The 24,536-nt window shown below is 41.8% G+C and overlaps 1 protein-coding gene across 1 annotated transcript; it reads left to right on the top strand.

Annotated features, from left to right (window-relative positions):
- The first annotated feature begins 9,043 nt into the window (after window positions 1-9,043).
- DPPA2 (developmental pluripotency associated 2) lies at window positions 9,044-21,831 on the top strand. Its single transcript, XM_068985816.1, has 7 exons — window positions 9,044-9,067; window positions 12,210-12,357; window positions 13,782-13,942; window positions 14,251-14,304; window positions 14,709-14,964; window positions 19,067-19,262; window positions 21,723-21,831. The coding sequence occupies exons 1-7, from the start codon at window positions 9,044-9,046 to the stop codon at window positions 21,829-21,831; spliced, it is 948 nt and encodes a 315-aa protein (XP_068841917.1).
- Window positions 21,832-24,536: the final 2,705 nt, after the last annotated feature.

Genomic DNA, 24,536 nt, shown 5'->3' with positions numbered 1-24,536 from the left:
GCTCTCCTAACCTCCTGTCTCCCTTCTTCTTTTCCTTTGCAGTTGTTTTGTATAACAAATCTCTTGCACACTCAGTCCCTTCATGCCATCTGCTTCTTGAAAGACATGAACAAATACATACGGTGCCAGAAGCACTCAGAAGAAAACAAGTTATGAGATTTTGGAACTGGCTTACTGATCTGCTGGCGAACACAAAAGGACAGCATTCTGAGTATTATGCAGAGGATGGATAGTCCCTGGCACACAGTGGTGGTCCAGTCGCTGAAGCTATCACTGGAGGAGGTCTGGCAAAATGTCATGGTAGAATGCCCTCATAAGTGCTATAATTCAGGCATTTGGAAAATAAAGGTGTCAAAGATCCTATAAAGTTAGTGGAGTTGGCTGCTTACTGGTAAGTTGTATTAATGTCCATCAATGGGATAATGAGAAACTGAGGGCCATTAACAAGCATTGGAAGACTAAATATGAGATGTGAGAGCCAAAAAGCATCTAGTAGTTTACAGAGGCCCACATCTCCTGCTGTTAGATGGATGGACACAGCTGAACAGCAAACAGAAGCTCTAATAGCTAAAGTTGCAGAGCTACAGAGCCTTAAAATTTTGGCCAAGGCAGGTCTAATATGCTAAAGTCAGCAAACTGATTGGGAAAAATCTTAGATGCTGAAACATCGGGTGAGGACATTGGAATGGATACCCATGAAAGTGTTGGCTCTGTACAGCCCTGTGAATTCTCAGACTTTTCAGAGGTGGTCTGCAGTCCCCTAGTAAGAGCTAACACCACCTGTATTCTGGAGGATGCTGCACAAGAGCACCTCCCTCCCCAAAGATAGTCGTGACAGGTGCTTCCATCAAAAATGTCCTTCAAATTCCTCTCCCAACTACTGGGCCAATATGAGAATTACATTCCAGCATAACCCAGCTGAGGACGTGATGGGCCTGGCAAAGGAGGAAAGAGAACATCTACTGAAGGATCTGCAGACATTAGCCAGCATACACTGGCAGGAGTTAGGGGGATAATTCTTTCGCTAGTTTTTAAAAGCATCTGATCAAAAGGACTGGACTGTGACATTGGAGAAGGTGATGGCACCGCACTCCAGTACTCTTGCCTGGAAAATCCCGTGGATGGAGGAGCCTGGTGGGCTGCAGTCCATGGGGTCACGAAGAGTCGGACACGACTGAGCGACTTCACTTTCACTCTTCACTTTCATGCACTGGAGAAGGAAATGGCAACCCACTCCAGTGTTCTTGCCTGGAGAATCCCAGGGACAGGGGAGCCTGGTGGGCTGCCATCTATGGGGTCGCACAGAGTCAGACACAACTGAAGTGACTTAGCAGCAGCAGCATGACATTAGATAAGCAAGAATTCATTGTGTTGAAGGAATATTTTCTCTTTGCACAGGATTTAAGATCTTAGCAAGGATCCCATGAGATGGGGCAGATTCACTGCTAGGATGGTTCTTAGAGGTCTGGGGAGAGGGGAAAGTGACAGCGAACACCAAGCAAAGTATAAATGCCCAAGCTTCCCTGGCAGGGGGTAGAGGAGGGAATAAAGAGGTGAGCAAAGTGGACCTGCATGGCAGGAATGTTATGTGAGGCTGGAAACCCACCAGAGGATGTTCCATGGGAGGGTCCAGCTAACCATGGCCATCAGGAATGTGATGGAGAAGGGAGAAGCAGTATGGCTGAGAAGGTCAATGGTCCTCTGCAGACAAGGCTGATGGTAGGTGAGGCTGGCACAGAACTGGGCTCGTTAATGTCATTCTTGGGGTGATGGGCCCTGAAGTCAATGAGCCAGATGGTGCCACTTAACAAGCAGAAACCAGAAGGCTACAATTACCAGGAAGGATGGAGGGCAGCCAAGGGGGCTTGATTCACAGGAGGCTGTGGAGATGGTTAATAGATCACAGTGCCTAGGGTCAAAGTAGATGGGCAGCCAACAAGGATGCTTCATTTTTTTTTTTTTTTAATGTGGAGGTGAGCAACTACTTTTATTTTAAAAGCTTCCAGTTTTATTGAGATGTAATTGACATAAACCACTGTACAAGAATTTGATGCGTGTGCTGATGTGTACTCAGTCGTGTCTGACTCTTTGTGACCCCATGGACTATAGCCCACCAGGTTGCTCTGTCCATGGAATTCTCTAGGCAAGAATACCGGAATGGGTTGCCATTTCCTACTCCAGTGATACATTTATCACTTATCTCCCGTCATTTGAAAAAAGATGCTTCTTAGCACCTACAATTAAAGTCAAGAATAGAGGAGCAGGAGGACTTCCCTGGAGGTCCCTGGTTGGGGAACTGGGATCCCAGAAGCCACACAGTGTAGGCAAAAAAAAAAAGAGGATCAGGAAGCTGAGGGCAGTCACTCTAATAAAAAAGTCACCGTCTCTTGCTTAGCTCCCAGACCTGAACTGGGTTTTAGATCTAGAATCCACTAGTTGATGAGATGGTTGGCTTCCTATGAAGGACTCTATAACCATCATAAAAAATAAAGTATGTATTGCTTATGTTTATTCCTCCAGTCTTTCCCCAAAGGGATATATAGCCATTTAACAATGTGACTGTACACTGGAAAAGATAAATAAGACTTTTAAAGACTATTGGACATAGGATCTGTTTTGGCTATGATCTCAAATTATCATCATGACCCTCTTCTTCTTAGCTTGGGGGCTTAAAGGAGCTCAGTAGTAGCTGAGTCCTGGCTAACATCTAGCTCAAGGAGGCCCATTGTTTTTTATGAAACCGGGGACTGTTTTTCCAGTCTCTGAACATAAAAACTGGAATCGATATATTTGTCACATGAAGTAACTCTCATATTGGGTCCTTGGCCTGAGGAATAAGAACTATTGCAGCAGGAAGGCCAATATAAAACCTTTCAAACTGCTTCCTATCCCACCTTGTTGTGCATAGATTCTAAATTCCCTAGTCATGAAACTCAGCTTGAGGTAACATATATTGGTATTTCACAGCATCAAGAATGGGTTGAAAAATTCTGTAGAGCAATTATCTTACAATTTAAAAAAAAATAAATTTTAAAAACTATATATGCTAAAAAAAGAATGGGTTGAATCTGAAAAAGAATATGTATATGTGCATATATATATATATATATATATATATATATACAAAATCAAATCACTTTCCTGTACACTTGAAACTAACCCAACATTATAAATCAACTGTATTTCAATTAAGAAAAAAGAATAGGTTGGCTGAGAGGTATTATGGTCAGCAAGAAATTTCAATAAATGATTAGAGATGCTTTAGACAAGAAATGAGACAATGGCAGTAGAATTAGAAGAGAAACAATAGCAACCAAGATATGTGTTTGACTCCATAGGACTTAAACCTATTGGAATTTAAGGAAAAGGAGTGTTTTATGTTTTCACCTTTAGATGGCTAGGTGGATGATAATATATCTCAAGGAGAAGAAATACCAAAGGTGGTAAAAATTTGTCAGGGATGTCACTGAGTTTATTTATTTATTTTCTTTATTTTTAATTGTTTTTTTCTTTTTTACTCCACCATGCGGCATGTGGGCATGCAGAACTTCCTCGACCAGGGACAGAACCCATGTCCCCTGCAATGGAAGCATAGAGTCTTAACCACTGGATTGCTGGGACAGTCCACTGAGTTTATTTCTTACTATGTTTGAAAGGCATAAGCAGGATATGCCACAACTTGGGTCAGTAAGGCAGGCAAAAAGACTGGGCTAGAAATATATATATATAGGACTCACCAGCATGTAGATGGAAGTTGAAACTGGAAAAACGGATGAAGCTGTTCTATAGAAGAACAAAACGTGATCAAGAAGAGATGGACATGGATATTTTAGGAGTGGGAAAGGAGACAGAAAAACAATTAGACGAAGGTGGAGAGGAACTAGACAGAGTAAAAAGATGTGCGAGGCTTCCCTGGGGGGTCAGGAGTTTAGAATCTGCCTTCCAAAGCAGGGGACACTGGTCCAATCCCCGGTCGAGGAAGATCCCACCTTCCACAAAGAAGTAAGCCCGTGCGCTACTCCTGCTGAGCCTGTGCGCTGCAGCTGCTGGAGATCACATGCTCTAGAGCCTGTGCTCCACAACAAGGGAAGCCACCACAATGAGAAGCCTGCAACTAGACAGCAGCCTCCACTCGCCAGCAATGAAGACCTAGTGCAGCTGAAAGATAAAGTTAAAGAAAAGATACGTTCAGAAAGCTGAACTGGGAAAGAACAGAGAGAGAGAGACTAGTAATTAAATAAAATGATAGTGTTAAAAGAGCTGAGTGTTTTAAGTAGGATGAAGTTAAACATCTTTATGTGCTAGTTGGATAGAATTTGTAAAGAGTAAGAGGTGGAAAACTCAGGAGGGATCAAATGACTGATAGGGACATAGGAGGAAATAACTTCAGGTTACATTTCTTGGCCTCAGTCCCCATCCTTCCTCACCCACAATCCTCATATAGTAGCAATTGCTTTGGGCACCGATCTTCAGCCACTTCAAGAGAACGACATGAATTGAGCTTTCCACCTTCAACATGTCTCACAGCTATTCCATGTGTCTCATAAGAGAGTTATCCTGATGAAAATGCAGAATGCATTCAATATGGAAAGAGGAGGGTGAGACAAGACTTGGTTTGACTGGCCAAGTTCACTTGCTGGTGGGGGCTAAATTTGCAACTGTTATTGAAGGATCTATAGCCAGTTAACCCCCTGTCCATTCATCAAAAGTTGTCCTTGCTACCTCTTCTCACCTGACTGCCATCTTCTGTCCTAACCACACCCTCGGAGCTATTACAGAACACAAGATGGCCCTTACTCATTTGGATTCTGAATTTAAGATTCTCCTAATTGTGACTGTTGCTTCCTGACAGAGCTTTTTTTTTTTTTCTGTAAAAAAAAAAAAAAGAAAGAAAAAGAAATCTGCTAATATATTCTTGATCAGAAGGTGAAGATCTGCAACTAGTGCTCTAAAGTAGAATAAACTTTCAGTAATCCTTGCAAGGGGGAATTCTTGAAATGAAGAATGTAGCAAAGTCGGGAACACCTTTCAGAGTGCAAGTTATACTTTCCTCCCCAGGAAATGGAAGAACTTAGTAGCTATCCCTTCTGCCTGAGAGGGACACTGTGCCAGTGTCCAGAACCACTGTTTCTCAGAACCACAGTGTTCTGTGAGCTGTCTCACAGGTGTTTAACTTTCAACCAGAGTTGCTCCAGTTTTTTCTGTTATATATTAGAACTGCCTTGCAATGCAGGGGACAAAATTTCCTTCGACTTAAAAGAAAAAAGCTTTTGAAAAACATTTATCTAAACAAAACAATACAATGGTTTAAATATTTAACTTATGTAGCAAATTAAATATATTTGAAATAGGTTAATGCATTTTAAAAAGATTTTGGAAACGTATTATAATTTTATTTTTGGCGACAGTGGGTCTCTGTTGCTGCACACAGGCTTCTTCTAGTTTGGTGAGCGGGGGCTACTTGTTGTCTTCTCACTGCAGTGGCATTTTTTGTAGCAGAGTATGGGCTCTAGGTGCACGAGCTTCAATAGTCGCAGCACTTGGACTCTAGAGCACAGGCTCAATAGTCGTGGAGTACGGTCTTAGTTGCTCCCTGGGATCTTCTTGGACCAGGGGTCCAACTGGTGTCCCTTGCACTGCAAGGTGGATTCATAACCACTGGACTATCAGGAAAGCCCTAGGCAGTGCATTTTATTTCATAGATCCGTATATAACTGTAGTTAGAAAAAGTCCTTTTTTCCCTGAATTTGTGAAAGATATGAAGTCTGGTATTTCCTTCAAAATAATCCAAGGGAGGGAGAATAGGTGGCTGCTGCTGCTGCTGTCGCGTCTGATTCTGTGCGACCCCATAGACAGCAGCCCACCAGGCTCCCACGTCCCTGAGATTCTCCAGGCAAGAACACTGGAGTGGGTTGCCATTTCCTTCTCCAATGCATGAAAGTGAAGAGTGAAAGTGAAATCACTCAGTCGTGTCCGACTCTTCGGGACCCCATGGACTGCAGCCTACCAGGCTCCTCCGTTCCTGGTAGGAAAATCCCTCTGTCCATGGGATTTTCCAGGCAAGAGTACCGGAGTGGGGTGCCATCGCCTTCTCCAGAATAGGTGGCAGTTTAGATTAAATCAGACTGCGTGCATGCTAAATTGTATCAATTGTGTCCAATTCTCTTTCCTGTAGCCCAGACGGCAAAGAATCTGCTTGTAATGCAGGAGACCTGGGTTTGATCCCTAGGTTGGGAAAATGCCCTGCAGAAGGGAATGGCAATCTACTCCAGTATTCTTGCCTGGAGAATCCCAAGGACAGAGAAGCCTGGCGGGCTACAGTCTGTGGAGTCGCAGAGTTGGACATGACTGAGCAACTAACACTCTATGGACTGTAGCCCGCCAGGCTCCTCTGTCCATGGGATTCCTCAGTTAAGAATATTCTAGTGGGTTGCCATTTCCTTCTCCAGGGGAATTTTCCTGGGAATCCCAGGGATCCGAACTAGGGTCTCCTGCACTGTAGGCAGATTCTCTACCATCTGACCTAATAAGGAAGCCTGAATCAGTTTAGCTAGGGTCAGTCGTCGTCAAAGCTTGACGACTGATCCGTGAGGACTGAAGATATTACTGTCCGTTTTTATATGCTTGAACTTTCCTATAATGTACTGTTTTCAAAAAGCAAGAGAAAAAAAGCCCAAGAAAATAAATAAGATAATTACATTGTAATAAATGCTAAGAAATACAGTAATGAATAGTCTTTCCACTCAAAGTCCTAACTTAACCTAAGGCACTGCACTCATTCTGTACTGGCTACCAGATAACTCTCTTCTAAATCATCCAGAAAAAGCCTGTCAGGTGGGACCACACCCTAGTGGGGAAATGAAGTGTTTTCTTGACTGAATCTCTATGGGCCAATTCAGTTTCCACCCTGAAAGGGAGGAGCCAGGATTCCAAGCATTGTCTGCTTAATCCAAAGCCATTTGGTCACACCCTGATCTAGCCAATGTTTATAGATTTTAGGTGCAGGAAGAACTACCCTGAAGGCTTGTTGAAGCACAGGTTTCTGGATCTTGTCGTGTGCTCAAGGATTTGATTTTGAGGGTCTGGCTGGAGTTTCATAGTTTATTTTTCCAACCATGCATTTGTCTGTGCTCAGTCATGTCCGATTCTTTTTAACCCTATGGACTGTAGCCTGCCAGGCTCCACTGTCCATGGGATTCTCCAGGCAAGAATAATGGAGTGGGTTGCCATTTCCTCCTCCAGGGGATCTTCCCCACTCACAGATTGAACCCAAATGTCCTGCATTGGCAGGTGGATTCTTTACCTCTGTACCCCCCAGTTCTTAATCAAATTGAGGCAGAATCCTTGTACTTTGAATACTTTATAGTACTAAGTTAAAGTTACCTGTCAGATATGCAGATGACACCTCCCTTATGGCAGAAAGTGAAGAAGAACTAAAGAGCCTCTTGATGAAAGTGAAAGAGGAGAGTGATAAAGTTGGATTCAAGCTCAACATTCAGAAAACTAAGACCATGGCATCTGGTCCCATCACTTCATGGGAAATAGATGGGTGGAAACAGTGGCTGACTTTATTTTGGGGGCTCCAAAATCACTGCAGATGGTGACTGCAGCCATGAAATTAAAAGACGCTTACTCCTTGGAAGGAAAGTTATGACTAACCTAGACAGTATATTAAAAAGCAGAGACATTACTTTGTCAACAAAGGTCCACCTAGTCAAGGCTATGATTTTTCCAGTAGTCATGTATGGATGTGAGAGTTGGACTCTAAAGAGGGCTGAGTGCCGAAGCATTGATGCTTTTGAACTGTGGTGTTGGAGAAGACTCTTGAGAGTCCCTTGGGCTGCAAGGAGATCCAAACAGTCCATCCTAAAGGAGATTGATCCTGGGTGTTTATTGGAAGGACCAATGGTGAAGTTGAAACTCTAGTATTTTGGCCACCTGATGCAAAGAGCTGACTCATTTGAAAAGACCTTGATGTTGGGAAAGATTGAAGGCAAGCGGAGAAGGGGCCGGCAGAGGATGAGATGGTTAGATGGCATCACCGACTCAATGGACATGAGTTTGGGAAAACTGTGGGAGTTGGTGATGGACAGGGAGGCCTGGTGTGCTGCGGTTCATGGGGTCGCAACGAGTTGGACGTGACTGAGTGACTGAACTGACTGAAAGTTACCCGGGCTCCCTGGGTCCTGAGACAGATGGCCTCTGGGCAGAGAAAGCCTGTTATGAGACCAGTGGATGCCAGGGCTGCCTTATTGTTTGTGAAGATTTTCCTTTAGAAGCTCTGACTCATTATAATGGCCTATGAACACATCTATGACTTCCCCGGCCTCATCTCTAGTCGCCTCCTGCCCCCAGCATTATCCTCTAGCAGTTCCCAAGAGCTGCAGTTGTGCAGTTCCTTCTGCTTTTGCTGGCAGATCTCCTGCCTTGGTGTTTTGTCTCCTGCTGTTCTTATTCTGAATAGCTTAACCTTTCCCTTCTACTCAGCTCACCATTACTGTGGGTTTAAAATCTGTGTTTAGAGCTAGATCTTGGAGTGATCCTGTTATCCAAACACTACAATCTAAATCTAATCTCCCAGCGAGTAACACACCCTCAGCCATAAATCAGTTACAAAATACCTTTGAACTTTTCTATTCCTTCCACAAAACATCCTTCAATCTATCATCAATATTATTTACAAATATTGTTCGTTTGTTTGTAACTTAGCAACTGTTTGGCATTTTTTATTTTCTGAGTCTCATCTTAAAGGAATAAAACCCAAAAATTTTTAAAAAGATCAGGAGTGATTATTAATTGCCCAGTAACTTAACTCTCACCTAATAGACAAGAGTGTGTATAAAGCTGATGAAATTATCATACTGACAGATAACAAGGGAGGGTGGAAAGAGGAGGGAGGAATACAGCTCTTCTGGGAAAGAGGAAGTAGGGGACATTTGCTTACAAAAGGAAAGAGAAACTGGACTAGAAACCCTCTGGTTCAGAGGATTAAACTGCAGAGATTGAACACTGTGGCTCTGCCTTTCTCTGAGCATTACTTGAAATGGCATACTCAAATTACGGGAAGGTAAGTTTGGTTTCAATTTCATTCATTTTCCCACAGATTCACTTTTTAAAGCTTTTCTAGAGCTCACTTCTATTTCTCTCTTGCCACAAGTCTTAATTTCTGGATGTGAGAAATCTGAGAATCTCCTCTTTGCAAGTGAATTATTTTCTTTCATGTGGTTGTGGTATACAGCTTGGGTGAAAGTAAAAGGGAGAGAGAAATTAAATATTTCTCTTTCTAGTTCTAAGTAAGATAATTTTTTCACAGAAAAACATGTTGTAGTTGGGCAAGATAAAATGGTAAAGAAATGGCCGGCTGCAGTGAAAAGAGTGAAACAGGTAATATGCTTCAAGCAGTGAATTGACTAGTGGTTTCTTCCCTTCAGGGATAAGAAGCAATCCATTCCCAATGGCCCTGCTACAAAACAGGTTTCCTGACTTTGCTTGGATAGTCTTTAACTGCTACTGTTGCTGCTAAGTCACTTCAGTCGTGTACGACTCTGTGTGACCCCATAGACGGCAGCCCACCAGGCTCCCTCGTCCCTGGGATTTTCCAGGCAAGAACACTGGAGTGGGTTGCCATTTCCTTCTCCAATGCGTGAAACTGAAAAGTGAGAGTGAAGTCTTTCAGTCGTGTCCAACTCTTAGCGACCCCATGGACTGTAGCCCACCAGGCTCCTCTGTCCGTGAGATTTTCCAAGCAAGAGTACTGGAGTGGGGTGTCATTGCCTTCTCCGAGTCTTTAACTAGATTAGAATATAAACTGAGCAGGTTTCATTCACAGGAACCACTTGGAGAAGGGAATAGCTACCCACTTCAGTATTTTTGCCTGGAGAATTCCATGGACAGAAAAGCCTGGTGGGCTACAGTCCACGTGGTCACATAGAGTCAGACACAACTGGGACACACACACACACATACACACATGGGGACCACAATGTGGGTTGAAGGATAGAATTGGCCAATATTAAGTATAGAATTTATGGGCAAGTTATAAAACTGTTTACCTCTTGACTGGAATGATACTTCCCCCAATAATGCCAATTTGTATTTTTGAGCTGACCAGTAAAATATGTCCCAGAGTACTTTGAAAAAGTGGCGTACAAATGCAAAATCCCTAGTTGCAAGCTGAGGTGTGAAAGCAAGGGGAAATTTTTGAAAAGATTTAAATGGGGAGGGAAGCCTGGTGTGTTGCAGTCCACGGGGTCGCAAAAAGTCAGACACAATTGATGACTGAACAAACAGAGGGAAAGGCTGTCAAATGCAGATGCATCTAGCTGTTCAGAAAAGAGTGTATTACAATTGAGCTGGAATGGAGTTTATTTGCCCTTGGATTGAGAGGAAAAGTTAAGAAACTTAAGCATATGTGACTCTACGGCATTTAATTTCTGAGCCTCAGTTACTTCCCTGGTGGCTCAGACAATAAAGAGTGCCTGCAACGCAGGAGGTCCCGGTTCTGGGTGGGGAACATCCCCTGGAGGAGGGCATGGCAACAACCCCCTGCAGTATTCTTGCCTGGAGAATTCTTACCGATTGAGTCTGCTGCTAAGTCGCTTTAGTCGTGTCTGACTCTGTGCGACCCCGTAGACGGCAGCCCACCAGGCTCCCCCATCCATGGGATTTTCCAGGCAAGAGTACTGGAGTGGGGTGCCATTGCCTTCTCCCAGTCTATAGAGTCACAAAGAGTAGGATATGACTGAGCAAGTAACACTTTCAGTTGCCTAATTTGTAAAATATGAAAACCAGTAAATTACTATAAGTGTGTTATAGGATTAAGTGAGAACTATAGACAGCTCCTAGCACAGTGCATGCATACTGTACAAAACCCATAAATATCAGTTCCTTTCTACCTATCCACTTTATCTTTCATTCATGAAATTGTTGAAAGAACACTGAGTGTCCACTGTGTACCCTGTGTTTGCTGTGGAGAGTAAAACAGATACATTTGCTTCCCTCAGGTCCTGGGGCTTAAACAAGGTTGCTATGGCTGAAGCTCGGAAAGCTCAGGGGTCTTAAACTGGAAAGGAAGGCAGGGGCCCTGCTGTTCAAGAATTTACAGGTTGCATGAGGGAATTTTGTCTTTAACGGAAATATTTTATTTTTTTAATTATTATTTTAATAATTAAATTATTATTTACTCTTAAAAATTGGAATATAATTGATTTGCAATGTTGTGTTAGATTCTGCTGCTATACAGTGAATCAGCTATGAAAAGCAAAAGTGTGAAAGTGTTAGTACTCAGTTGTGTCCTACTCTGTGACCCCACGGACTGTAGCCCGCTAGGCTACTTTGTTCAGGGATTCTCCAGGCAAGAATATCAGATTAGATGTTTATATATAACCCCTCCATGTTTGAGACTCCCTCCCAACTAAAGTATTTTAAATAAGCAGGAGAGCAGTTTGTAGGAAGGGGCATAGATGGATTCTGGAAAAACAGAAGACAATTTGCTCCTGCCAGTGAGAGTTGATGCTTACTTGAATCACACAATAGCAGATGAGAAGGCAGAAACACCTTCCACATAGATTTAGGAGATAAAAAGAAAATATGTTTTAGCTGATGAAGAGACAGGCTATGAGGGAAATGGTTTCCCCAAACCCAAGATCTATGCTTTAATTTCTTCTTATCGGTCAGTTCAGTTGCTCAGTCGTGTCCAACTTTTTGCGACCCCACGGACTGCAGCACGCCAGGCTTCCCTGTCCATTACCAACTCCCGGAGCTTACTCAAACTCATGTCATTGAGTTGGTGTAAATCTACTTTTTCTCATTTCCTCATTGGCTTTCTTATCTAATAAAGGGTCTACTAGGGGCTTCTCTGGTGGCTCAGATGGTAAAGAATCCACCTGCAATTCAGGAGACCTGGGTTCAATCCCTGGGTTGGGAAGATCCCCTGGAGAAGGGAATGGCAACCCACTCCAGTATTCTGGCCTGGAGATTTCCATGGACCGTATAGTCCATGGGGTCGAAAGGAGTTGGAAATGCCTGAGCAACTTTCACTTTCACACTTCACAATAAAGGATCTACTAATCAATATCAAATTCAGGGAATCTCAGTCTTTCTATCCAACTGCTGGCTTCTCAGTTTCTTATTCATTAGTTGCTCCATGAAGTTAAACATCTTAGTGTACAGCATTAAATGAGAACAGTAATTGACACTTCCTTTTCCAGAATTTCTTTGAAGGGCCATTAGATGAAGAAAATGTGATTCTTACACTGTATCCAGTTAATGAGGAAATTATTGAAGACCATCAAGTGGAACCAGGTGTTTCCTCAACTTCAGAAGGCAAAGAGGAGGCACTGAATACAAATGATCAAGGTATTAAGACCACAGGGTTAGCTCAGTTTGTGGCCCCTCCAACTCTGGGAAGCCCAGGAAAAGTTAGTTCCCCTGACATTTAGCTATGTGACACCCAGCTTAATTCTCACCTTGATAACCTGTGGTAAGAGATTTCTCAAACTCTCATAGTTCTCATTCTCTAAGCACCCTTATCATCTTACTTTGAAAAAGACAAAAAAATAGTCAGTGGAGTGCTTTGAATAGAGTGTGATCTTATGCGGCAACTAGATATGAGCTCAAACTCCCAACCCACGAAGCCCAGTCTTCTTTCATTTTGGTGAATACACTTTTTACATACCTCTTACGGAGACCAGATCATTTTTTTCTGAGTTTTTTGTTATATATAATTGACACAGAAAACACTGTGTAATTTTAAGGTATATAATGTGATGATTGATGTATGTGTCTACTGCAAAATGATGACCAAATAAGATTAAGAACAATAATAAGAAATTAAGAAATGATGACAAAATAAGAACATATTCATCATCTCGCAGTTAACTCCTTTCATCATGGCGAGAACATTTTAAGACTCACTCGCTTAATTTTTAAGAATACATTATTGTGTTAACTATAGTTACATTGACATGCATTAGATCCCTAGAACTTACTCATCTTATAACTGAAGATTTGTACCCTTTGATCCAGGGAAACCCCATTTCCCCTGCCCTCAGTTCCTGGCAACCACCAATATACTCTCTGTGCCTGAATTTAGCTTTTTTAGATTCCACATATAAGATCAGATGGTATTTGGGAGGCTAAATCACTTTGAAAACGTCTAATCTTTTGCTTGGTGAGTAATTGCTGATAAAATGTCTAGTAGACTCCGTATCTGTTCTTGGGACTTCATATGGAGGCATTAAAGAAGTATTTTTAGAATGATTTTATTTGGCGGGGGCAAATAACAAGGGCTTCAAGATAGAGCAGATAGTGACAAGTTAAATCTAAGCAAAGTGATGTGAGACAGGGTCACTTTTCTTTGTTGAGGAAAATGAGGCATGTGGACAGAATGGAAGACTGTTGTTGGATGGGGTGGTTTGAATGATTTCTACAAGGACAGATAGTTTGTGGACCAGCATCTGGACATTTTGGAGAGCAATCCAATGTAATGTTCTATTCCAGAACTCAGTGATGGCTGTAAAAATACAGTTTGCTGAATGTAGTATAAAAAAATTTATAATTTCAAAATGTGGATATGAGTCCTAGGTCTGCCATTTTCATGGTGGTGTGATCTGGGGCAAGTCCTTGAATTCTGAATCTATTACCTTATTTGTAAGATGAGGAAAGAATACTGGATATGTATATTTGCAAACTGAGTTGTGGGGAGTGAGAACTTCATAAAATTAAAAACAATTTTACAAATAGATTAATGTATTGCTGTTTTGGTTCCCTTCTTTCCTCAGTTCCTGTTCCTCAAACAAATGAGCTTGAGGAAGATTGTCCAAGCTCTAGCTTTAGAAGATCAGTGTGTCCCTTGCCAGCCACATTGCCTCCGATTAACAATGTGAGTCGAGACACTTTGCGGTACTGGTGCCAACAACTTAAGCTGAGTACCGACGGCCAGGTGAGTGCACTGGTGGGAATCTTTGGTGCTTGGAACAAGCGTGGGAGCTCTGCCAGCTTGTAATTTTTATGAGAAGTGAAGTTGCTAAGTCATGTATGACTCTGTGACCCATGGACTGTAGCCTACCAGGCTCCTCCATCTGTGGAATTTTCCAGGCAAGAGTACTGGAGTTGGTTGCCATTTCCTTCTCCAGGGGATTTTCCTGATCCTGGGATTGAACTCAGGTCTCCTGCATTGCAGGCAGACGCTTTACCCTCTGAGCCACCAGGAAAGCCCTTTAATTTTATTTCCCTTCTTAATTTCCTTAGAAAATAGAAGTTTATCGGAGACTCCAGGAACATGCTTATCCTGAAAAAGATCAGGTGAGTGAGGAATGTGGTGATGTAAGTTCTGTAAATTTTCCCTCTTTTCCACCATCTCTATACCTTGTACCTCGAAGGCAAGATTTCTCATTCAAGACAATTGACATCTGGGGCCAATTAGTTTCTTTTTCTCCTAAGGGTTGTCCTGTGCATTTTAGGATGTTTAGTAGGCTAAATATCCCTGGATTCTACCCACAATGTGTCAGTAACCTCCCTCCCCCTACACACAGTTTTGCAAACAAAATTTCTCCCAGCTGAGAATCACTACTTTGAGGGGACTGACATTCTTAAACCATTTCTACACTGACATACACAGGTCAATGCATGAAGAATGATAAAACCCGCACACATGTGCTTAGGGCAGTGGCACTTCACTGTATACTCATTGTGAATTTCATTTGCAGTATATTCCTAAATCATCACGGGAGGCCCGAATGCACTCATGTTCAAGGAAACACAGCATGGTGACCAAGAGGGGAAGTGTCCAGAAAAGGAAGATGAGTGAGAGTGAGGAAAGGACTAAAATGGTTGAGGTGGTAACTTCAGCTCAGGTAGCCATGCTGGCAGCATGGTCAAGAATTGCTGCAAGGGCTGTTCAACCAAAGGCTGTGAATTCACGTGCCCTTCGTACCTCTGAATCCTTTCTGCCACAAGCCTCAGGTAAGATCAACCTTAAACAGTGGTTACCATGCCAGAGAAAGAAGGCACTCTTTTTTTAAAAAATTGCTTTATTTTTTGGTTTCACTACATGGCATGTGGGATCTTAGATCCCCACCCAGGGATTGAACCTTTGCCCCCTGCATTGAAAGTGTGAAGTCTTAACCACTGGACCTCCAGGGAAGTCCCAGAAGACACTAATGATAGTTACAGTGACGGTTAAAATAGCTGCAGATGCAATGTTAGCTTCACAGAGGGCTTATCTTTTGATTGATAGTCAAGTTTTGCCTGAATGGCTCTGAGTCAGGTGATTGAGTTGGGGACACTTTCTCATCACCAAGCAGAAGGTGGAAAGAAAGCATAATCTGATAATGAGGCCAGCCACGGCCAGAGATCTTTCCCTTTCTCTTGCAGAAACCCAAGTTTCCCAGTGTAAACCCTAGTATCCTGATTTAGAAAATTGAAGATTTCAATTCTTAGACTTCATAGAATGACTGTGAGGCTTATGAGATACAACTTGGCATATTAAAAGTAGGCGATAAATAATTGAAATATTTCTTGAGAAATCTTGAGTGAGCATAACTTAGCTTCATCTTTCTTCAGTTCCTGCTTCTCTATTTGGTATTTCTGTTTTCAATTCCAGAACAACCTACCTCTGGTTAGTACAAAGTCACTGTCTTCTGTGGCTTGAATTCTTTTCCTCCCTCTACCCCATTTCCAGAGGTGTTCTGAATCCTGTTATTCAGGACTGACTTGTGTGGTGATGCGCATTGTTCACTACACAAAGAACCCAGACAAAAAAAAGAAAAGACTGGGAGCTAAAATTGGCCTGCTGACTACCCCCCCAGCCCCCCAGCTGTACTTCCTTCTGTGAGGAGAAATGAGCACCTTTTACTAATTTTCAAAAGCAGTATCCAGCCACAAAGCTGTCTTGGAGACCTGCTTCCCCAACGATGACACTTCTTTCTAATTTACATTCATGTGCCATATGAGCGAATGGCACCCCAGACTTACTCACCCTTTTAGTTCCTCTTCACCCAGCAGTGATCAAGCACCTACTGGGATACACGAGAGTGCCTAGCCACCATGTATATTGTGCCAGAGTATCTTTACTCTTTTTAAATTTATTTCTTTAAAATGTATTATATTGAAGTCATAGTTGATTTACAAAATTGTGTTAATTTATATTGTATAGCAAAGAGATTCAGTTATATATATACACACATTCTTTTTCATATTCTTTTCCATTATGACATCACAGGATATTGAATATAGATCCTTGTGTCCATTCTATATATAATAGCTTGCATCTGTTAATCTCAAACTTACAATCCATCCTTCCGACACCCTTCCCTCTTGGCATCCACAAGTCTTCATCCTCTGTGTCTGAATCTGTTTTCACTTTGTAGATAAGTTCATTTGTGTCCATATTTTAGATTCCACATGTAAGTGATATCGTATGGTATTTGTCTTTCTCTTTCTGACTTACTTTACTTAGTATGATAATCTCCAGGTCCATCCATGTTGCTGCTGCAAATGGCATTCTTTCTTTCTTTTTTATGGCTGAGTAATGGGAATACCAGACCACCTGACCTGCCTCTTGAGAAATCTGTATGCAGGTCAGGTAGCAACAGTTAGAACTGGACGTGGAACAACACACTGGTTCCAAATAGGAAAAGGAGTACGTCAAGGCTGTATATTGTCACCCTGCTTATTTAACTTATATACGTCATGAGAAACGCTGAGCTGGAAGAAGCACAAGCTGGAATCAAGATTGCTGGGAGAAATATCAATAACCTCAGATATGCAGATGACACCACCCTTATGGCAGAAAGTGAAGAGGAACTAAAAAGCCTGTTGATGAAAGTGAAAGAGGAGAGTGAAAAAGTTGGCTTAAAGCTCAACATTCAGAAAACTAAGACCATGGCATCTGGTCCCATCACTTCATGGGAAATAGATGGGGAAACAGTGGAAACAGTGTCAGACTTTATTTTGGGGGGCTCTAAAATCACTGCAGATGGTGATTGCAGCCATGAAATTAAAAGACGCTTACTCCTTGGAAGGAAAGTTATGAGCAACCTAGATAGTATATTCAAAAGCAGAGACATTACTTTGCCGACTAAGGTCCATCTAGTCAAGGCTGTGGTTTTTCCAGTAGTCATGTACGGATGTGAGAGTTGGACTGTGAAGAAGGCTGAGCACCAAAGAATTGATGCGTTTGAACTGTGGTGTTGGAGAAGACTCTTGAGAGTCCCTTGGACTGCAAGGAGGTCCAACCAGTCCATCCTAAAGGAGATTAGTCCTGGGTGTTCTTTGGAAGGACTGATGCTAAAGCTGAAACTCCAATACTTTGGCCACCTCATGTGAAGAGTTTACTCACTGGAAAAGACTCTGATGGTGGGAGGGATTGGGGACAGGAAGAAAAGGGGCCGACAGAGGATGAGATGGTTGGATGGCATCACCAACTTGATGGACGTGAGTTTAAGTGAACTCCGGGAGTTGGAGTTGGTGATGGACAGGGAGGCCTGGCATGCTGCAATTCATGGGGTTGCAAAGAGTCGGACACGACTGAGCTACTGAACTGAACTGAATATTCCACTGAGGCTTCCCAGATGCGGCAGTGGTAAAGAATCCACTTGCCAGTACAGGAGATTTGGGCTTGATCCCTGGGTCGGGAAGATTCCCTGAAGGAAAGGGCAACCTGTTCCAATATTCTTGCCTGGGAAATTCTTGCCTGGTGGGCTACAGTCCATGAGGCTGCAAAGAGTTGGACATGACTGAGTGAGTGAGCACAATATTCTATTCCATTCCATTCCATCTTCTTTATCCATTTGTTGATGGACATTTAGATTTTTTCCCCATGTTTTGGCTATTGTAAATAGTGCTGCTATGAACACTGGGGTGCATGTGTGTTTTTGAATTATAGTTTTGTCTGAATATATGCCCAGTAGATGGATGGCTGGATTATATGGAAATTTCTACTTTTATGGTGTCATGTCTTATATTTAAATCTTTAAGCCATTTTGAGTTAGTTTTTGTATGTGGCATAAGGATGTATTCTAACTTGATTGATTTACATGTAGTTGTAACTTTCCCAACACTATTTGCTGAAGAGACTGTCTTTTCTCCATTGTACACTCTCGCTTCCTTTGTCAAAGATTAGTTGAGCCAAGTGTGTGGGTTCATTTCTGGGCTCTCTTTTTCGTTCCCTTGGCCCAAATGTCTGTTTTACCATGCTGTTTTCATTAATGTACTTTGTAGTATTATCTGAAGTCTGAGAGGGTTATGCTCCTACTTTGCTCTTTTTCCTCAGGGTTGTTTGGTAATTCAGGCTCTTATGGTGCCATATCAATTTTAGGATTACTTATTCTAGTTTTGTGAAAAAGCTCATGGTGATTTGATAGGGATCACATTAAGTCTGTAGATTGCTTTGGGTGGTATATCCATTTAAACAATATTAGTTCTACTATCCAAGAGCATGGTAATCTCTACTCTTGTTTTAGACTGTGGGGAGATTTTATAGCTACTTAAGCCTACATTGATTGATCCTTTGTCTAAATTTCAGACACTAGATATCTACTCTCAGTAAATAGGACTTCCTCTGTTGTCTCTCAAATATCCCATCTCCCCCAGTTAGATTGTTTCTTAGACTTTTAAACAAAGATCTTTCTGCCTGTTTTCCATGGTTGAGGTAGTACAGTGTAGTGGTTAGGCAAATGGACCATGAGTCTAGAATATCTATATCCTTGTTTTGGTTCTGGGAAAATTGTTTTCTTTTAACACTGTAAACTTCATTTACCTCCCCTGTAAATTAAAGCAAATATTAATAAAGTTGTTAAGAATAAATATATTAATACATATAAATCACTTAGCAAAATCCTAGACACAAAGCAAGGTTTCCCAAAAGTTGAATGTTAGTGTCCCTTGTGCTATGTAGTTTGTGAATCAGATTATGGTGTCTTTTGGTCTACATTTTTTATGCTTCTTATTCAGTTGATGCTTCAACAGAATATAAGAGTGAAATGAAGAGGGACTCACTGAGGGGTTGAATTGGGGTGCTATTATCTGATCTCAGCAGTTTATATGTGCTTGTTCTTCCATCTAGGTGTCCGGTGGTGTGTGGTCCATGGCAGACCACTCCTGGCAGACACAGAAGGTTGGGTTCGCCTGCAATTCCAAGCAGGTCAGACCTGGGTGCCTGACACCCCCAGGAGGATGACCTCCCTCTTCATGTTACCTGCCTGCACTTTTGCACCCCCAGACATGGAAGATAACCTGTTATGCCCTGAATGTGCTAAGAGGTACCCCTTAAGTATATTTTTAAGTATGGCATACAGATGGCTAGATGGGTTTCTGAAAAATTTCATGGGAGAAGGCAGAGGGGAAGCATGCTGTTTCATTAATGTGCCATATAGATAAGAATCTATATGCCATATATGCAGAAAGCCATATAGAATTCACCTGCAATGCAGGAGACCCTGGTTTGATTCCTGGGTTGGGAAGATCCGCTAGAGGAGGGATAGGCTACCCACTCCAGTATTCTTGGGCTTCCCTTGTGGCTCAGCTGGTAAAGAATCCACCTGCAATGTGGGAGACCTGGGTTTGATCCCTGGGTTCAGAAGATCCCCTGGAGAAGGGAAAGGCTACCCACTCCAGTATTCTGGCCTGGAGAATTCCATGGACTGTATAGTCCATGGGGTCACAAAGAGCTGTACATGACTGAGTGACTTTCACTTTCAGGGAACTAGGAAGCAAACATAATTTAGTGGTAGATTAGAACTCAGATAAATATGGCTTCTTCTTAGCAACCTTAACAAAGTATCTGACAAGTTGGACCTTAACTGTCTCAATTTTAGAGAGATCTCTTCTTTTGTTGTTGCTTTTTGGTTGTGCTGGATCTTTGCTGCATGTGGGCTTTCTCTAGTTACATCGAGCAGAGGCTACCCTTCGTGGCAGTGCATGGGCTTCTTGTTGTGGTGGCGTCTCTTGTTGTGGGACATAGGCTGTAGGCACAGGCTTTCGTAGTTGTGGTGCATGGGCTTAGCTGCTTCTCGATATGCGGAATCTTCTCAGACCAGGGATTGAAACCTCCTCGTCCCCTGCATTGGCAGTTGGATTCTTATCCACTCTACCACAAGGGAAGTCCGAGAGATCTGTTTTAAGAAAGAAAAAAATCAGAGTTCTTACCATATGTCAGATATTTAGCTGGGGATACAAAAATTAATAAGACAAAACCCATTTAGCATGCCAGGATGAAAATGACTAAGAGATGCTATGAAAATATATGGGTAGTACTTATATTGGAGTGACTTAGGGAAATTTTAGAAGGGATTACATGTACTGAGGAAGAGCTCACCAGTTAGAAATTAACAATTTGGGCATTTTGGTAGTGAAAACAGCCCATATCAATACCTGAAAGTGGAAGAATATGACCTACTTACGGACTGCAAATAAGCCAATAGATTGAAGCTTATTGGTGAGTAAGTCTGTAAAGGGGAGCAGCAGACTACTGGTTTCATATCTATATTAAAGGTCTCTTATATTATCCTGCAGGTCATAGTCTCTCAGTCACTTTTGGGACATAAGACTTCTTTGAGAAAATGATAATAATGACATATCCTCCATCCAAGAAAATACACATTAGGAATACACACAAGCAGTGCTTTAGGTTTTATGTAGACACATAATTCCCAATGGTCATCCATGAATACAAAATCCAGGTTATGGTAATAGAATTGGCTGGAGGTGATGCAAGATTGGTGTGATGGGAAATTATAGTATTTTTTTTTTTTGGATGGTAGACTGAAATCTTGCTACAGAGACTAGATTGGAAAGTAAGAGATAATTGTAATTCTGGAAATATGTAATTTATGAACTTTACAAAGAACTTAAAGAGAAATGTAAGAGTTGCAGGAGTGTAGAGAACAGGATGCCATCTTATTAGAGGATAGGTATTAATAGAAATTCAGTTCGATGGCCAAAAATTATATGTGGTACATGCCTGACATGTGTCCAGTGTTCAGAAAGTATGGGTTAGAGAGAAACATCTTTGGGAATTAGAAAGGACTGCAGAAGAATCTTAAAGAGAATCAGCTTACTGCTGGCAAGTGAGCAATGAAGACGGGAAAAGTGCAGCAGAGGTTGGGAGAGAAGTGAGAAAGCCAAGTGGAGAGTTTCAGAAGGGCATGGTCAGCAGTAAGACAGCCATGTAAGATGATGATTAATGCAGCGCTGTTGCGGATGTCAATTTGGGACACTACTGGCGGTCTTTTTGAGAGTCGGTTGAGAGGGTCAGGTGATAGTTGAAGGAGAGCATGTGAAGAACTGGGAACAGGTCCTATTGATCTCTACTACTTGAACTGAGCAAGAGGAGACAGCAGCTGAGGCAGTAATATCAAGGGGGCTTGTTTGTGTCTTTCTCTCCTTCCTCCCTTCCTTTTCCTGTTTTGTTTTTACAGGGAACACCAAGAGCTTTGTGAACAGAGAGGGCATTTGGAGAGAAGCTGTGAGGAGGAAAGGGAAGGTATAAAGATAAAGGCGGCTGAACCAATTGTGGTATACAGAATAGGAGCCCTGCTATTAAGTGGACAATCTTTCTTTTGTTTACCACATAAAATCTTTTTAATTTTAAAATCCTTTAGGTGGTACTCAGACTCCAGAAGTATAGTCCTTATTTTATTGATCATTTTCAAGGATTTGGTATGGAATAATCTATCTTATTCTAAACATTTTTCAAAATTCTGTTCTGATTTGCTTTATAGGAATAAGAAGATTATGAAAAGATTAATCACAATGGGGAGGAGGAAGAAGCCTGGTTTGGATACATCAACATCATTGCTTTCAAATGGGCCATGTCTTAAAACAGACTAAGTGATTACCAGAGGGGAAGGAATGGGAGGTGGGGAAATGGGTGAAGGGGGTAATTTTATGGTAATCACGGTAACTAGATTTTTGTAGTATCAAATATTGAATTACTATGTTGTCTGTCTGTCGTGGGTGTGTGCGTGTGTCTGCTCAATTGCTCAGTCGTTCAGTTGTGCTTGATTCTTTGGGAACTCATGGACTTCAGTCTGCCAGGCTTTGCTGTCCATGGAACTTTCCAGGCAAGAATATTGGTGGAGGACTTGCCATTTCCTTCTCCAGGGGAAACTTCCTGACCCAGGGGTCAAACCTGCATCTCCTGCGTTGGCAGGAGGATTTTTTACCACTGTGCCATCTGGGAAGCCTTGTACATCTGTAATGTAATGTTTTATATGGTTTTACCTCAATTTTTAAAAAGTTAGAATTCACCACTGAAGTCATCTGGTCTTGGACTTTTGCTTGATGAGAAGTTTTTGATTACTGATTCAATCTCCTTACTAGTAATCAGGGGAAAAAGGATAAATGGTGGAGAGCCCACAGTTAAAGTGATTCATATCCCAGTGACTGCTATACTCTGTTCTCACCATCCTCAGTGTGGCCTGATGCCTTAAGTATAGGTAAGAATGTCTGTATTCTGTACTTAAGGTTTACCTGAAAGTGACTGTTACTAGCTATGTATTGATAGAATGTAATTTGGTTTTGTTTTAGTTAATACTTTTTTTTTTTTTTTAGCAATTTTTGACTTAATGTTGAATACTGTATTGTCTGGATGTACCATAATATATCCATTGATATCTTGAAGGCCACCTTGGTTACTTCCAAGTTTTGGCAATTATGAATAAAGCTGCTATAAACATTTGTGTGCAGGTTTTTGTGTGAACAGTTTTCAACTCTTTTGGGTAAATATCAAGGAGCGTCATTTCTGAATCTTATAAAAGTCTGTTTAGTTTTGTAAGAAACTGCCAAACTGTCTTCCGAAGTGGCTCTCCTGTTTTGTATCCCCACCAGCAATGAATGAGACTTCCTTCTGCTCCACATCCTCACTAGTGTTTGGGGTTGTTTGTTAGTGCTTTGGATCTTGGCCATTCTTAAAGGTGTGCAGTAGTACAATTTTAATTTGCAATTCCCTAGTGATACATGATTAGAACATCTTTTCATGTATTTTGTTAGATCAATTAAGAATAAGAAAATAAAAGATTTTTAGATTATTTTATTTCTTCTCTAGAAATCTTCCTGTCTTTGGAGCTGAGTTCCTGACCTGTATTACATTTTTTCTAAAGCTTTTTTTAAAAAATGAACCCAGCTCTATTAAGCCAGACATGAATTTGCAAGAGGTTTGCAAACAACGTAACTCTTCTGTCTAAATTTCTTTTCAGTTCAGTTCAGTTCAGTGGCTCAGTTGTGTCCTACTCTTTGAGACGACATGAATTGCAGCACGCCAGGCCTCCCTGTCTATCACCAACTCCCGGAGTTCACCCAAACTCTTGTCCATTGAGTCGGTGATGCCATCCAGCCATCTCATCCTCTGTCATCCTCTTCTCCTGCCTCCAATCCCTCCCAGCATCAGAGTCTTTTCCAATGAGTCAACTCATTGGAGGCGGCCAAAGTATTGGAGTTTCAGCTTTAGCATCAGTCCTTCCAAAGAACACCCAGGACTGATCTTCTTTAGAATGGACTGGTTGGATCTCCTTGCAGTCCAAGGGACTCTCAGGAGCCTTCTCCAACACCACAGTTCAAAAGCATCAATTCTTCTGCACTCAGCTTTCTTCACAGTCCAATTCTCACATCCATACATGACCACTGGAAAAACCACAGCCTTGGCTAAACAGACCTTTGTTGGCAAAGTAATGTCTCTGCTTTTGAATATGCTGTCTAGGTTGGTCATAACTTTCCTTCCAAGGAGTAAGTGTCTTTTAATTTCATGGCTGCAATCACCTTCTGCAATGATTTTTGGAGCCCTCCAAAATAAAGTCTGACACTGTTTCCACTGTTTCCCCATCTATTTCCCATGAAGTGATGGGACCAGATGCCATGATCTTCATTTTCTGAATGTTGAGCTGTAAGCCAACTTTTTCACTCTCCTCTTTCACTTTCATCTAGAGGCTTTTTAGTTCCTCTTCACTTTCTGCATAAGGGAGGTGTCATCTGCCTTTCTGAGGTTATTGCTATTTCTCCTGGCAATCTTGATTCCAGCTTGTATTTCTTCCAGTCCAGCATTACTCATGATGTACTCTGCATAGAAGTTAAATAAGCAGGGTGACAATATACAGCCTTGACGTACTCCTTTTCCTATTTAGAGCCAGTCTGTTGTTCCATGTCCAGTTTTAACTGTTGCTTCCTGACCTGCATACAGATTTCTCAAGAGGCAGGTCAGGTGGTCTGGTATTCCCATCTCTTTCAGAATTTTCCACAGTTTATTGTGATCCACACAGTCAAAGGCTTTAGCATAGTCAATAAAACAGAAATAGACATTTTTCTGGAACTCTCTTGCTTTTTCCATGATCCAGTAGATGTTGGCAATTTGATCTCTGGTTCCTCTGCCTTTTCTACAACCAGCTTGAACATCTGGACATTCACGGTTCATGTATTGCTGAAGCCTAGCTTGGAGAATTTTGAGCATTACTTTACTAAAGTGTGAGATGAGTGCAGTTGTGCCATAGTTAGAGCATTCTTTGGCATTGCCTTTCTTTTAGAGAAATATATTATGTTTCATA

The sequence above is a fragment of the Capricornis sumatraensis genome, chromosome 1 (genome assembly GCF_032405125.1).
Source record: "Capricornis sumatraensis isolate serow.1 chromosome 1, serow.2, whole genome shotgun sequence".
Taxonomy (NCBI): domain Eukaryota; kingdom Metazoa; phylum Chordata; class Mammalia; order Artiodactyla; family Bovidae; genus Capricornis; species Capricornis sumatraensis.
This window is presented reverse-complemented; position numbering and strand designations above follow the sequence as displayed.